This window comes from Callithrix jacchus, chromosome 21 (assembly GCF_049354715.1).
Source record: "Callithrix jacchus isolate 240 chromosome 21, calJac240_pri, whole genome shotgun sequence".
Taxonomy (NCBI): domain Eukaryota; kingdom Metazoa; phylum Chordata; class Mammalia; order Primates; family Cebidae; genus Callithrix; species Callithrix jacchus.
Window position 1 is genome coordinate 23,645,023 of NC_133522.1, and position 16,878 is coordinate 23,661,900.

General features: G+C 35.7%; 1 protein-coding gene across 2 annotated transcripts in view; it reads left to right on the forward strand.

Annotated features, from left to right (window-relative positions):
* LOC128930370 (large ribosomal subunit protein uL23-like) overlaps positions 1-16,878 on the forward strand; it is a 101,282-nt gene that overhangs the window by 73,130 nt on the left and 11,274 nt on the right. For both annotated transcript variants that reach the window (XM_078358612.1, XM_078358611.1), the window contains one exon: positions 1-16,878. This exon is cut by the window's left edge and continues 13,342 nt beyond it; it is cut by the window's right edge and continues 11,274 nt beyond it. In XM_078358612.1, coding sequence (XP_078214738.1) covers positions 3,370-3,909 — 540 coding nt within the window. In that variant the 5' untranslated portion in view covers positions 1-3,369 and the 3' untranslated portion in view covers positions 3,910-16,878.

The following is a 16,878-nucleotide window of genomic DNA, read 5'->3' on the forward strand; positions in this document are numbered from 1 at the left end:
GTTTTAATACTACAAAAGTGCTGTTTCAGCTATTTACTCTCAAACCTCCTTCACCCATTCCCCTCAATCTATAAAGCTTTCTGCACATCTACAGAAGGTATGACTTAGTGTTTGGTCTGTGAAATAAAGTTAAAAAGGAAGCATTTTTTCTTTGCTTTCTAGTTAATGTTGATACTTTTCTCATGCTTCTATTAGTACGTAATTCAGATACATTAGTTTTAAAGTCTAATCTGCTCTGCTTCTTGCGGGCTCTCTATTCTAGATGAACATTGTGTATGGAACACCAGCCAAGTCCTGGGCAGAATCCTCTCCATTGTCTAAATATTACTGAATCAGTTGAGTTTTCTCTGTTTTCAATGAATTATTCCATGTATTTCTTTGCTACATTTTATTTTGGCTTTCTGTTCATAGTAAATGATAGCTTTGTTTCTAAAAAATTTCTGTTATGAAAATTCCAAATATATGCAAATTAGAGAGAATAGCATAATGAATCTCTTTGTGCTTATCACACAAATAGGTTTAATGACTTAACATATATCAATTTATGGCCAATCTGGTTTCATTTATACCACCTTTCGCTCATTCCTAACTCCATGGATTATTTTGAAGTGAACTCATGCATCATATAATATGCATATATCAACAAATATTTCAGTATGCATCTTTAAAAGAAAGCACTGTTTTTTAAACCTCAGTAGCATAATGGCTCCTACAAATATTTGCAGAACTTTCCTGGTATTATCAAATTCTATGTCTGCAAACTTCTGATTGTCTCCTTTTTTGTTTTTACTGTTAATTTCTTTGAATGAAGATGGCGTTTGATTGACGTGTTTTTAAAGTCACTTTTAATCTATTGGTCCACTTTCAGTTAATCTTTTGCAACTTATTTATTGATGGAACTGGGTTATTTGTCCTTTATTGTTTCTCTCATTCTGGAATTTGGTGTAATGTCATTAACCATGTTCTTCTTTCCTGTATTTTCTGTAAGTTTTGAGCTAAACTGAAATATTTTAATCAGATTCCTTTTATTTTGGTTTTAGCAAGATTTATTCATACATCATAAAATTTGAAAAAAAAGGACATACATTTTTAATTTTTTTTATAAAAACAGATAATGAATAATATTGTAATAAATCCCAACAGAGCATAGAGAACCTGACTTTACTGAAGTTAGTGGGAGGATGTTTGTGATTTTAAAAGTATGTATTATGGTTGTGTCATCTAGAAATCAAATATTCAAGCTCATATGTTAAAATTAGTCATCATTACATTTTTCAAAAATAAAAAATAAATAGGCTAGGCACAGTGACTCATACCTGTTATCCCAGCACTTTGGGAGGCCGAGGCAGGTGGATCATGAGGTGAGGAGATCAAGATCATCCTGGCTAACCAGGTGAAACCCTATCCCTACTGAAAAATACAAAAACTTACCCAGTCGTGACATCTGTAGTCCCAGCTACTTGGGAGCCTGAGGCAGGAGAATCACTTAAACCTCGGAGGTGGAGGTTGTGGTAAGCCCAGATCACACCACTGCACTCCAGCCAGGGCGACAGAGTGAGACTTTATCAAATAAATAAATAAATAAATAAATAAATAAATAAATAAATAAATAAATAAATAAATAAATCCAACCCAACCTTAACCATCAGTGATTCCATCAACTGAGCAAATTTGAGTAGCATTACCCTAGTGAGTATTAGACTATGGATTATTCTACTCATGTATCTGAAAATGGATTATAGTATGAAGAACTTTCTGAACAAATAAAAGATACATACTTAGACCTTCTCCAATCTAGAAGAATACTTGGTTATTGTCAGAATAATGAATGAGGAATATTGTTTTAGAACCAAACTTCTTTGATGAGCTGTACAAAGACCAATATGGATCAGATAATAGGGGCAATTCAAAGCATCAGAATTTTGGTGGATTCTTATGGTGAAGCACAATGAACCCTTCCATCCCACTCTAAGAAAATAGAGTTCAGAAGCTGGGCACGGTGGCTCACACCTGTAATCCCAGCACTTTGGGAAGCTGAGCTGGGTGGATCACCTGAGGTTGGGAGTTCAAGACCAGTTTGACCAACATGGAGAAACCCCATCTCTACTAAAAATATAAAATTAGCCAGACGTAGTGGCACATGCCTGTATTCCAGCTACTCAGGAGGCTAAGGCAGGAGAATCACTTGAACCTGGGAAGCTGAGGTTGCAGTTAGCCAAGATCGTGCCATTGCACTCCAGCCTGGGCAACAAGAGCAAAACTCCATCCCCGCCTCCCCTCCTAAAAAAAAAAAAAAGAAAATAGAGTTAAGATAAAACTATGAAGGCACAATGTGAAATGTCAGTTGTCTTTGCAAAACATAGGTATATGTGTATTCTTGGGAATGGAGAAAAAGTATGTAATTATTTGTGGCTTTTCAAACATTTATGGCTTTTAATAAAACCATCTCTGGTGCCTTTTTGATTCCTCTTATTAAAAAATAAACGTGGAAAAATAGTAGTCTTTAATTTATAGTTACAACATTATGATAGAACTTTAATCTCATATCTCACTTGATAGAAATGAAAGAATACATTTTCCCATTATATATTGATTAGAGTTAATTAAATATAGTTAGTATTCGACTTACATTGATGCTTTTTGTTCAAATCTCCAGTGTTCTGTATAAATATACCAATTATTCAATAAAAGATCACTTAAAATTAGACCCATATTGTTTTGAAACTTAGAGAATATCTTCTTTGAACTGAGAACTGTATTATATTGTTAATTAGTTATGTTCAAATTCTGAATTTCCTTGAATCTATTTTAATTCTATATTAAAATTGAAGAGGTTTTCCAGAAAAAAGTTAAATTCACCAAAGGCAGTGGGGATTTTGACCCGCTTCTTGTACTTCTATTTTTCTACTGCTTTTGCCCCCAAAGGAAGAATATAAACATTCTGCTTGCTGTAACACATTGCTTTGTTATGATATATTATTGTTACCACTTTTTTTAAAAAAAAACGAATGTTTCTATGTTTTAATTAAGCTCCATCTAATACGTAATTTTAAAGCTATTATTTCATGTAATATCTAACTGGAGCAGGCTGAACCTTTGGACAAAATGATGTAGTTATAATGAAAATAGAAAAGCAAAGGCGAGGTGCAGTGGCTCACCCCTGTAATCCCAGGACTTTGGGAGGCCAAGGTGGTTGGATCACTTGAGGTCTGGAGTTCCAGACCAGCCTGGCCAACATGGCGAAACCCCATCTCTACTGAAAATACAAAACTTAGCCAGGCGTGGTGGTAGACACCTATAATCCCAGCTACTCTGGAGGCTGAGGCAGGAGAATCACTTGAATACAGAGGCGAAGGTTGCAGTGAGATCATGCCACTGCACTCTAGCCTGGATAACAGTGATACTCCATCTCAAAAAAAAAAAAGGCCTTTTCACAAGATGGTGCTGAAAGTGAAGAAGGAAGCTCCTGCCCCTCCTAAAGCTGAAGCCAGAGTGAAGGCTTTCAAGGCCAAGAAGGCAGTGTTGAAAGGTGTCCACAGTCACAAAATAAAGAACATCCACATGGCACCCACCTTCTGGCAGCCCAAGACACTGCGACTCCAGAGGCAGCCCAAATATCCTTGGAAGAGCACCCCCAGGAAAAACAAACTTGACCACTATCCTATCATCAAGTTTCCGCTGACCACTGAGTCTGCCATGAAGAAGATAGAAGGCAACAACACACCCGTGTTCACTGTGGATGTTAAAGCCAGCAAGCACCAGATCAAACAGGCTGTGGAGACGCTCTGTGACATTGATGTGGCCAAGGTCAACACCCTGATTCGGCCTAATGGAGAGAGGAAGGCATGGGTTCGACTGGCTCCTAATTACAATGCTTTGGATGTTGCCAACAAAATTGGGATCATCTGAACTGAGTCCAGCTGGCTGATTCTAAATATATGTATACCTTTTCACCATTTTATCAAAAAAGAGAAAGAAGAGCATAGCTGTAGGCAGCTTCAAGCTTATAATCTCTACAGAGCAATAGCAATAAGATACTCTGTACAAAGTTAAGTCAGAGATTATTGCACATCTCATGATGGGATTCTCTTTTTAAAAAGTTTTCTTTTATTGAAAGCCACACTCAACAGGTTTTTTAAATTGTAAACTGCATTATTATTGATGATATGCACAATGTTACACAGCAGATTTCTAGAGTTTATTCATCTTGCTTAACTAAAACTTTATGCCCATTGAATAGTAACTCCCCATTTCTCCCTTTCCCCAGCTTCTTACAACACCATTACCTTTTGGTCTACAAATTTGATTATTTTAGATACATCATGTAAGTGGAAGCACGAAGTGTTTGTCTTTCTGTTTCTAACTTATTTCATTCAGCATAATGACATTCAGGTCATCGATGTCACCCCACATTGCAGAATTGCCATTTTTACAAAATGGCTAAATAGTATTTCCCTGTATATACCACATTTCTTTATCCATTTCATCTATTTATGGACATTAAGGATGCTGCCATATCTTGGCTGCTGTGAATAGTACTTCATTGTGCTATTCATGGGAGTGCTAATAGCTCTTTGGGATCTTGATTTCAATTCTTTTGGATACACAGCTGAAAGTGATATTGCTGGATCATAGGGTAAATTTTTTTTTCAATAGTTTTAGGGGTACATTGGCTTTTAGCTACATGGATGAATTATAGAGTGGTGCAATCTGGGCTTTTAGTATATCTGTCACCCGAATAGTGTACATAGTATCCAATATGTAATTTTTAATCCCTCACTTCTCTAGTTTTATTATTTTTTTTAATTTTTTTGGTAGTGGACGGGGTTTTACTCTTGTCACCCAGGCTGCAGTGCAATGGTGCAATCTCAGCTCACTGCAAACTCTGCCCCCAGGTTCCAGACTAACTGGGATTACAGGCATGCACCACCATGCCTGGTTAATTTTTAGTAGAGATGGGATTTCACCATGTTGGCCAAACTAGTCTTGAACTCCTGACCTCAGGTGATCCACCTGCCTCGGCCTCCCAAAGTGCTGGGATCACAGGCGTGAGCCACTGCCCCTGGCCTATTTATAATTTTTGAGGAAACTTCATACTGTTTCCCCGTAGTTGTACCATTTTTGCATTTCCACCTACGGTGTGCAGCGGTTACAATTTCTCCAGGTTCTTACCAATAGTTGTCTTTCTTTTTTAGCCATCCTGGAAGATGTGAGGTGGTATTTTATCAGAGTTTTGATTCGCATTTGCCTGACAACTAATGACATTGAGCATTTTTTGGTATATCTGCAGGCCACCTGCATGTCTTTTTTGGAGAAACATCTATTCAAGTTTCTAGTTTACTTTTAAATTGGATTATTTGATTTTTGCTATTGAGTTGTTTCATTTCCTTATATATTTTGGAGCTTAACCCCATATCAAATGGGATATTTTGTAACATATCAGGGTCATGAAATTAGCTGTCTTAAGAAAGATGCTTTTGTGTTGTTTTTTTATGACAATTCTGATTAGAGACATGTACAATGCAGCTTATACCAAGGAACGGGCTAGCTTTTATTGAATAATAAAACCTGTATTTTGAGAGTTTTACTCAAGAACCTAAAATTCAGTTGAATATAAAGAAATGGCAATTACTTAGGAAGCCTTTGAAGGTATATTTCAGAAGCTGATGTGACAGTACTTACTGAGAATTACAGTGGAAAAAAGAAATTTTTCTTTTGAATGTTCGAGTAAATTGGCATTAAATTTAATTATTGTCAAATGTGTAGTTTATGTTCTTTGTGACAATATTTAATTTCATTCAGGTTCACTTATGGTTTGTATGAAAGGGTTTTTGTGCAAATTGATTGATTCGTAACAAAATGCCAATTCTCATGCTACACGATTAAAATTCTGTGTTAGTGAAAGAGCTGCTTTTCATAAAGACGATACTTTCCACTAATATTTGAAAGTGAGCATTTCTTACTTTACCCTGATAATGACAAAAACGTGGATGGGAGGATGGGAGACAACATCATCCAACTTTTAGTGTTTTGTCTTAGAGTACTTCAGATTTCTATTTTGTAAACATATTTGTCCAGCTAATTGGATTACATTGAGTGATCTGGTGATTTTAGGCAATAACAGCTCTTTGTAAGAGCCAGATCTAAGACTTTGGCCTTTCATGTATGTAAGCTAGGCTTTATTAGTTACCATGTTAAAGAAATAGTAATGGTGACCAAAGCAGAATCTTAGACTTAGATGACAAAAATCACCTACCGTCTCTGAGGCTGACATTCCTTAGCAATACATCTCTCTGGCTTATAGCATTATAATTAAGGAATTCATATTTTCTATGGTAGGGAACTTGCTACTTTCATAGGCAACTAATGACATTTTTGCATCACTCTGATTTTTAGGCAGTTCTTTCTTATTTGAATTCAGTTTTGTCTCTGGACTAATACCAAATATGTCTATATGACAGCACTTTGAATATTCGAGGTCAGTTTTCATGTACTTCTCCCCAGACAAACCTTTAATTTGTTAAAGTAAATGTTTAAGGATCTCTGAAATTATGGCATTATTGTTATGCACCTACATGGACTTATGATAAAGGTTTCCAGAACACAAAGCCTGCCCAAGATTATGGAGTTTAACTGAAAGAAATTAGAATCCAGCTACAAAGTTAACGAGAAGACCACCTTTACTTCTGACACCCACCACAAGTACCCATATTGCCCCAAACCACCTTTAGGTTCCATAGTTTACGAGAAATACAGAACTCACTGAAACTTATTATAGTCACAGTTTTACTTATTACAGGAGGAAAGATTCATAAAATCAGTCAAAGAAAGAGATACATAGTATAGAGTCTGGAAGGGTTCCAAATGGGAGATTTGTACTGTCTTTAGGAAGCCTTCCTCGTCTACTACTGATGTCTGATGGCATATTTTTAGTCCACTTGGTGTTGGTGTAACAGAATACCACATACTGGATAGTTTATAATGAATAGAAATTGATTTGTCACAGTTCTGGAGACTGGGGAGTCTAAGACCAAGGGACCAGCATCTGGGCCTTCTCACTGTGTCATCCCATGGCAGAAGGTGAAAGGGCAAGAGAGGGAGAGAGAGTAAAAGAGGGACAAGAGGGTCAATCTACCCCTTTTATAACAAACTCACTCCCATGATTACAGCATTAATCCATTGAGGCCTAATCACTTCTCGTTAGTCCCTATCACTTAACATTCTAGAATTGGATATTTAAGTTTTGAATGCGTTTTTTTGGGGGGATATATTCAAAACATTGCAATATACATGAAGTACTATCAAAAAGGGAAACTCAACTGAGTACTTGAAGATTTTGTTGGAGTTTAATTTCATAGGCATGCCTGGTTGATTGATTAATCATATAGCAAGTTGTCCAAAGAGCCAGTCATAAATAACAAAGATATTTCTATCACCTGGCGAATTTCAAGGGGTTAGAAGTTACCTCCAAAAATTCTGTTACAAAAGCCAGTCCTCTTTTTGGGTGAGGCCAGATGTTTTTCTGTGCTGTATCATTTGCTATTTTCTTGCCCCTAAACACTCCAATTTCTTCAATTTACGTGAGATATCATTTCTGAAGTTCAACATGTCTTGGATGTATTTCTCTAGATAATCCCTAACACTGCAATTTCCTCTTTTGAAAGATATACTTCCTATTGCTTGTCTTCAGAAGCTATCTTAATATTAAAGCATTAGAACCCCACTAGGAAGTGTAAAATAATACTTTGGACTTTGGGGCCATCCAACTTGGAGAATCCTGACATTTAACAGCCATTAAAACTTGGAAACATTATATATTCTTTCTGAGCTTCCAGTTCCTCATAGGTAACAGTGTTACCAATAATACCCACTTCATGTTTTATGGAGGCTAAATGAGATCACATGTAAAATTTTTGATGCATCCTAGGACCTTGATAAATACTAGTTATTTTCTGGGACAAATACTGGACAGTCTGAATTTGTGTGAAAGGTATCTTAAGCACTGCTTGCTTATCAAATCTTCTAGACTAGATGTATGCATACATTATTAAAAACATAATTCAGTTCATCAAATATTTATCTAAGTTCAACTGAGAAGTGCAAAGCATTATGCTAGTGACTGAGAGAGAAAAGACAGTTTCTGCCTTCCTGGAGTGATAACATTTTCATAAATAACTTTGATATAAGTAGACTGGAATAGGTGTTAAATTCAGGTACAAACTAGTGCAACAATGGAAATCCAAGAGAGAAAAAACGTCTGATTGGGGTTACTAGAATAATGTATCTCCAAGACGGTGATATGTCCCTGAAGACCCAATGTAGTAAGAGGGCTTTTATGGCACTTTTGAAAAGAGTAACTTTTTTTTATAATTTCTGAGTGAATTTACTTGGTAGAAAAGTAGATTTAGCAACAAGATATAAATAAATTAATCATCTTTGCATGAAAAATATTTTATTGATTTTAATTGGAATGCGAAGAGATTTCTTTAAATACCCAGGAAACGTTACCCAATTTCTGAAATTCATTACATCAGTTTTTTTATTTCAAGGAAAATTTGTATAGATTTTATTCAAGATAGTTTATTTGAAAACTATGAAGTAATTAACCATAAATCATTTACTCCTCAATTTATTGAACAAATATTCATTGAATGTATACTGCATGCCAGGAAGTATTCCAGACTCTGGGAAATATGTCTCCAAGAAAGCAGACAATACCCCTGCCCTCTGTCGAAGACTGACAAATATATAAGTGATATGTATACATAGATGGTCAGATGATGTAAGTGTCACCAAGAAAATGAAAGCCATATAAGGTGACAGAGGGGGCTATAGAAAGGTGACATTTGCTATTTTATAGGAGTAGATCAGGGAAGACCTCATGATAGACATCTGAGCAGAGACTATTCCAGGTGTGGGAGCAGGTCAGAGAAGTATCCAGGGACAAAATTTCCAGCCAGAGAAAGCATGAAGAACAAGGTGCCCAAGGCCAGAACGTGTGTGCTTGGCATTTTCCAGGAGCAGCAAGGAATCTCATGTGGCTGAAGAAGAATGAGCAAGGGAGAAATAGCAGGAGAATGCTGTAGTATCAGGTCCTGTGTGCTATTACAAAGACTCTGCATTTTGTTACTTCACCCTCCCTATGCTCAGCGTCTGCCTCACCTCTTGTCTCTGTGTTCCTCTAACCTGTACTGTCCTGTATGGTCACCACTAGCCACATGTGCCTATTGAGAACTTGGAGTGGGGCAAGCCCATATGGACAATATAACACAAATGTAAAATACTTCAATAATTTTCATATTGTTCACGATCCACCTGCCTTGGCCTCCCAAAGTGCTGGGATTACAGGCATGAGCCACTGCGCCCAGCTGTTTCATATGTTGAAATAAAAATATTTTGGTTATATTTGATTAAGAAAAATGAATTTTGTATTTCTTTTCTTGTAATTAACATTTTTGTTTTGATATAATTCTAGATATCCATGCAGTTGTAAGAGATAATACAGAGGAATACTGTATATCTTTTATCCAGTTTTCCCAATAGCAATAGCTTGCAAATCTTAGTCACAATATTGCTACTCAAATGTTAACAAAGGTACTATTTTATTCATATTTTCCTAATTTTAATTGTACTCATTTGTATGTTTGTGTGTGTGTAGCTGTTTAGTTCTATACAACTTTATCACGTGTGTAGGTTGTATCTACCACCACATCAAAATACAGAACTGTTCCTTCTTCACAGATTCCCAGTTTCCTTTCATAACCACTCCTACCTTCTTCCTGTGCCCTGACCCTGCTGCTAGCAACTACTTGTCTTTTCTCCATTTGTATAATTTTGTCATTTAAATAATTTTGTGTAAATGAAATCATACAGTGTGTATCTTTTTGGGATTGCCTTTTTTTTCTTAGAATAATTCTCTGAAGATTAATCCAAGTCATTATAATAGTTCATTCTTCTTTTTGCTGAGTAGTATCCCATGGTAGGGATGTGCTACAGATTTTATTTAACTATTTGCCCCTAAGCACAAAGTTAGTTCCAGTTTTTGCTACAATCATTTCCATGCAGGTTTTTGTATAATCATGAATTTTATTTATCTAGTGTAAAGGTTCAAGAGTCCAATTGCTAAATCATATGGCAACAGCATGTTTATTTTATAAGACTGCCCAATTATTTTTCATAGTGACTGTACGTATCTGTACAGTCTATTAGAAAATTTAAAATTATATACCTTAAAAAAATTTTAAATTACATACAGCTATTAGAAAATTTAAAATTACATACATAATTTTTCACATTTGTAATAATTTTTTACATTTCAAAACAACAGGACTCAGACAGTTCTTGTTCTCAAGAATTGGACTTGAGATGGTCCCGTTCTCCAGTACCAAGCTCTTCCCACATCAGGCTTTCGTGAGTGCCTCAATTTCTAGCTGGAATGTGTTCTCATTATCCCTTCATAAATGCACAGACTACTATAGCACAATGACTGGTTAAAAAGAGAATCTAAAACTAAGCACCCTTGGTTTGGATGCTGGGTTGCTGGCTCTGTGATTTGTTAAAGTATTTAATGCCTTTGTTCCTCAACTTTCTTCTCTGTGAATGGGGTGACCGTAGCAGTACTGATCTCATTCAGTTGGTGTGAGGGTTGAGGGAGCTAGCACATGTGAAATTATGTCCTATTAAGATCCTCTTGACCCTTCCCCAAGAGCAGATTTAAATCCTCATCTAGGCTTTCATTACTGTTAATATCCTTGGTAAAATTGTAAATATACGATTGTAGTAGTCTGTTTTCATGCTGCTTATAAAGATATACCCAGTGCTGGGCAATTTACAAAAGAAATAGGTTTAATGGACTTATAGTTCCACATGGCTGAGGAAGTGTCACAATCATGGTGGAGGGCAAGGAGGTGCAAGTCATGTCTTACATGGATGGCAGTGGGCAAAGAGAAAACTTGTGCTTTAATAACTCCTGTTATTAAAACCATCAGATCTCATGAGACTCATTCACCATCATGAGAATAGTACAGGAAAGACATGTCCCCATAATTCAGTCACCTCCCAGTAGGTTTCTCCCATGACACATGGGAATGGTGGGAGTTGCAACTCAAGATGAGATCTAGTTGGGGACACAGCTAAATCATATCATTATTTCATATTTTTCTCCATTACTGGAATCTAAACACCTATGAGGCCAGTGAGTGACCTTAACTATCTGATTCAATACTGTATTCTCATTGCTAGCGCTGAACTAGCCAAGAGAAGACACTTAACATATCACTTAAGACTGAATGAAAGGGTGAATGAATGAATTGAATGAATGAGTGAATGAATTTCCTTCAATGTGAACATTTACTCATTATTTACTTAAAGTACTATTTTGTTTGATTTATTCTTTCTTAATGTTTAAAACATAAATATATTATTTATGTTTCTCTGATTCGGAAGACTAGGCCTTTAAGTTATCTGAACAGTTTTTACATAAAGATCCCATGTTTTCTGAAATAAAAACTGTTCCAGTATAATGGCAAAATTCAAAGGAAAAACTATATACATATGTATAATATACTATTTGATTGTTAGTTTTGGTTAATGTGTGCTGTTTAAATAATCAGTTTATTATTATACTAGGATTCCCTAAGGTTGACAGAATTCATTTTACTTAACTGGTCACTTTGGCTTTATGGGCCTTTTGAAGACTGAGCCCCCAAAGCGTCGGTAGGTGATATTGTCAGGAAAGTACTTCTTTATTTCTCTGCAGATAATTTTATCCCAGTATTCCAATGATTTATGTCTTCAATCAGGTAACCTTCATGACATTCTTAGGAAATTAAAAAAAAAAAAAAACATGGTACAACTTCATTGATTTTCATTTGGCCACTCTCTGTTTAAAACTCAAACTATGTACCAATCATCACAATCAACAGCATATGCTATTTACACAAACACACACACACATTTTGTCAGTTATCTACCTTTACCTTCCCACCTACTGAGGGCAGTTTCTGTAGTAGAAAGAACATTGACTTATGGTTACTCTGAGCTAGAGTGAGTTAGGCTCTTGCTCTACCATTTTATTAACTCTAAAGTCTTGAAAAGACCAATTAGCATGTTTCAGCCTTCATTTACTACATACTGGGAATTATACCTGGAGAAATCACATTGTTGGTGAAACACGAGTCCATGTATAAAACCTTAATAATAAATATCCCCGTATTTAAATAGTACTAGTCCATGTGCTGAATCTCAGGGACATATTTACAGATGTACATTTCCTCCAATTTCCCCTATAATCCCTCAAAGGCAAGTATTATTAAACTGATGTTATACGTTAGATATGCAGAGTATCAGAAGCAAACTTTAACCTCACACAGGTATGTGACAAGATGTGCTATAAAACCATGACTCAAATCCAAACTGATCCATAGAGGGATAAACTGTCCTTTTTCTTCATTAAAATGTTTCAGCTCAAATTTATACTAAATCATATCCAGGAATAAAAGAAAGGTTATGATGATATTTGCTTTCTAGTTTAATAAGTTTTAATACTGACTAGGTTAAATTAATACAAAATAATATAATATTGCTAATATTTATTGAGTCTTTACTTTGTACCCAGCATGATCTTAAATAATTTACTGGGATTATTTTATTTTAATATAACAATGCAGGTAGCTGCTATAATCGTCCCTATTTTGCACTTGAGGAAACAGGCTGAGATTAAATTAGTGGCTCAAGGTCAGAAAGCTAGTAATTATTAAAACCAGGATATGATTCTGTGTAATGTGAGGGTTCAAGCCTTTACCAGTGATGCATGTTGCTTCTTATTTCATTAATTTAAGTTGGTCATTGGGTTAATCATGCAGAAGGTGATGTTCGCTTTTGTCTTCATATGAGTTATACATTCTTTAACATTTTTCATCCACACACAGTGTGATACAATAAAATCATGTTCCCTCTCTCCTATCACTTTACTTTTTTTTTTTGGCTCCTCCCATTTTCCTGTTGCTACCCAAGGACTTTGAGGTTCACCATAAGTATCTGTCTACATCCCAACAATAATTTTCACGATCAAGTAACTCTAGTACTATAGATATGAAAATGTAATACTATATTTTTTAAAAATTACTTCTGTTTTAATGGATCTGTATATAACTACCCTCTGGAATAACAATATGATGTGGATTATTTTTTTCTATTTAAAATATGAAGTCCTTATTTAAAGACTGCTGTTTATTTGACTGTTTATTTACACAATATATATGAGTCTCTGTTTGGAATTTGTTGGTTTCTATACATCTGCTCCATTAGCTATTTTTCTGTGGAAGTTGTTGCTTTATAGAAACATTTGCCTTTATGTGTTGCTACTATATTATTGCTATGTTTACTTGGAATGCTTCTATTGTGTAACCAGAAAGAGTTTTCCAAACTTGGGAATGTTTGCCTCGCGTAGTATAGAGATGTTTATTTAATTTCATTTCCCTCAAATATCAACCTTGATTAATAATTATTTACAGGCTTTGTTCTTCTTATCTGGGTGTCAACAGTAATTGGAATCCATATCCATATCCTACCTTGCAATCATGCTGCAAAAGGCCAATAAATTCCCGCTGAGTGTGTTACTTGTTAAATTTAGTGCATTACATTCAGGGTAATGAATAAAAGCAGTGGACCGTTACCGTCTGGCTGGCTGAGGAAGGCTGGAACAGCCAGACTCCCCTGAGGCCTTGAGCCAGCTTAAAAATGGTGACAGGCAGAATCAAGGGAGTCCCCAAGCATCACAGTTCAGTTTCTCTCCCTTAATTTCCTCTTCTGTAGAGACTCAGGCTGTAGGGAGGTGAGGTAATCTTATCCATTAATTCACCACACTTTCATAAAATCCTGCATGCTCTCGTTTCATTAACAAGCAAATACAGTTTAGATAAATAGTTATGTATTTACATTGAGCAGGGAGGTGAGAATGCTACTGAATGTCAGTGAGTGACTGTGCCTTCATACAGTTCACTTTTGCATATCCACACACGTCTATTGTGTATTCATTTGCCTGTATTAAAAATGCACATAGATATTTTTGTGACTAAATAACCAATAAAACAAGCCCTATAGGTATATATGTATCTACTTACTTCCATCTCATATTTATTAAACATACATCAGCAGTTATTGAAAACAGGAAAAAAAGTCTACATTCATAAGGCTACTTACAACTCTTTCTTAATAAGTAAATGTATGCTTCACATGAAAAAATATTTTTAAAACTATTATATAAAAATCTCACAGGTTTGGTAAACATGAAAATGAAAAAATATTAGTGAAAACTGGTGTATATTCTTAGTTTACTGCTTACAGTTGTGAGAACTGGGTGAGAGTCTCTATTCTCCCAGCATAAAATTTATTACACACTATGCTTCCTGCCCAAACCAGCTGACTCCCTTAGTCCTTTGAGCTATTGTGCATATCAGTATCAATTCAAAAACAACTAGATTCTTAAAGAAAGGAAGAAGATATAATTTTATGAAATGGCCACTTTCATTATTCTTGAGTGTCTTGAAAATTTCATGTAAAGTGTCCTTTGGTGTCTAGGATACAACAGCTCGTTCCAGATAACATGGTGTATCTCATTAGAGAGATACTAGATCTAATTATGCAACATACAAGCAAGATCATTATAGTAACATTATCTTGATGAGATTAAGTAAAGTCCATGTGAAATCTAACTCTGCTGTTTGAAAGTATTTTTGAAAGCAAATGAAGAAATTAGTTACTTAAGTATATGAAAAAAGCTGTTGCAAACTACTTATGAATCTTTGACATGTAATGAAAAATATATAATAGAATGATAAGAACCCTGATTATTTGTGCTAGAGATAAAAATGAACTTCTGGGCAAATATCTTTTGCTACAAATTTTTTTCTAAACATAATAAAAATAAATGCCTTTTTATAGCATTTCTATTGTGTCAGAAATTCTCAAACTTTAGAGTGTAACAGAATCACAGAGAAGGCTTATTAAGGCAAAGATTGCCAGGCTCCAATCTCAGAATTTCTGTTCAATAAGGCTGGGTAGAGACAGGAATTTGCATTTCTAAAATTCCCAAGTGATGTTGATGCTGCTGGCCCAGGTCCACTATTTGAGAACCACTGCGCTATGTGAAAATCACTAAAGAAGACACTTAACTCATATTATCTTCTCAATTATTTTTCTGTAAGATGAAAGTCCATGGATTCCATTCTGTTAAGTATTTTGCTTTCTTTCCTTTTTATTTTTTAGAAATAGGGTCTTATTATGTTGCCCAGGCTGGTATTCAACTCTTGATCTTCCCTCCTCAGCCTCCCAAAGTGCTGGCATTACAGGTGTGAGCCACCATGCCAAGCTTGCTTGATATTTTTAATCAAGCTATATAGCTTTGAAAAAGTAGGTTATTTTATAGATAAATCTACCCTTAAAATATAGTTAAGACTATATGCCAAGCATTAGGCATATTCATAATGGCATGTTTGTAAAATACAGTACAAATAATAAAATGAATAGATATTACCAGTTTAATAATGGATTTAGCAAGGAAGATGCCAGGAATAAATTAGAGATTTCAGCTCTACAAAGCTAATTTCCCTTACTCTTATCTGTAGACATTGTCTTTTTCCTAAGAGGGCTGAGTATGTTTACTAAGTTTATTGATTCTGTTCTTATTAATTTTAATTTTATAAAAAAGTAGCGGCTGGGTGAAGTGGCTCATGCCTCCCAGCACTTTGGGAAGCCAAGGCAGGCAGATCACAAAGTCAGGAGATCGAGACTGTGCTGGCTAACATGGTGAAAACCCATCTCTACTAAAAATAGAAAAATGAGCTGGGTGTGCTGGCATGTGCCTGTAGTCCCACTACCCGGGAGGCTTTGGCAGGAGAATCGCTGGAACCCAGGAGGCAGAGGTTGCAGTGAGCTGAGATCATGCCACTGTACTCCAGCCTGGCGACAGAGCAAGACTCTATCTCAAAAAAAATAAAAGTAGCTACATGATCAAAGTTCTTGGTTTTGAAAAACTGGATTATGATTGGTTTTCCAAGTTGATTTTAACTAAGTTATTTGACTAACTCTTATCTTCATCCTCACTGCAAATCAGAGCACGCCACTCCCAATCATCTGCATGTTGGAAATGAAGAAATGGTTATGAATGATGCAAGTGCTTTCCAATCATTTCGAAAGTTCTGTTTCCCAAGATCACTTTTTAACTATCCAGAAAAGCTCTTTCTTACATTGAATTATATCCAGAGGCAAACTAGACTGAAGGTTTGACTCAATTTATTTTCCTATGTTTTTATTCTTGGCTGCATTTTGCAGTCACATCAGGAGTTTTAGAAATTACTGATGCCTAAGGCTCAACCAGAGAGAACTGAATTGAATTGGTCTGGTGAGTAGCCAGGTCATTAAGATCTTTTAAAAATCTCATGTTATTACAATGTGTAGTTGAGTTTGAGACCAATGTTTACCAGTATTTATAGGTGAATTCATTTAAAATGCTAACAACAATGAAGCCAATGTATGCATCTCACCTCCCAAGAGCATTAACAGCACTTTGAAAGGCGGGTGGATCACCTGAGGTCAGGAGTTCCAGATCAGTCTAACCAACATGGTGAAACCCCGTCTCTACTAAAAATACAAAATTTGGTGAGGCATGCCTATAATCCCAGCTACTTGGGAGACTGAGGCACTAGAGTTGCTTGAACCCAGGAGGTAGAGTTACAGTGACCCGAGATCGCGCCATTGCACTCCAGCCTAGGCATCAAGAGCAAAACTCTGTCTCAAAAAAAAAAAATGTTAATACATGGGAAATCATAAAGATTTCATTCTGAATAGTGTGTATTTGAATGTTTTTAACCATGCAGA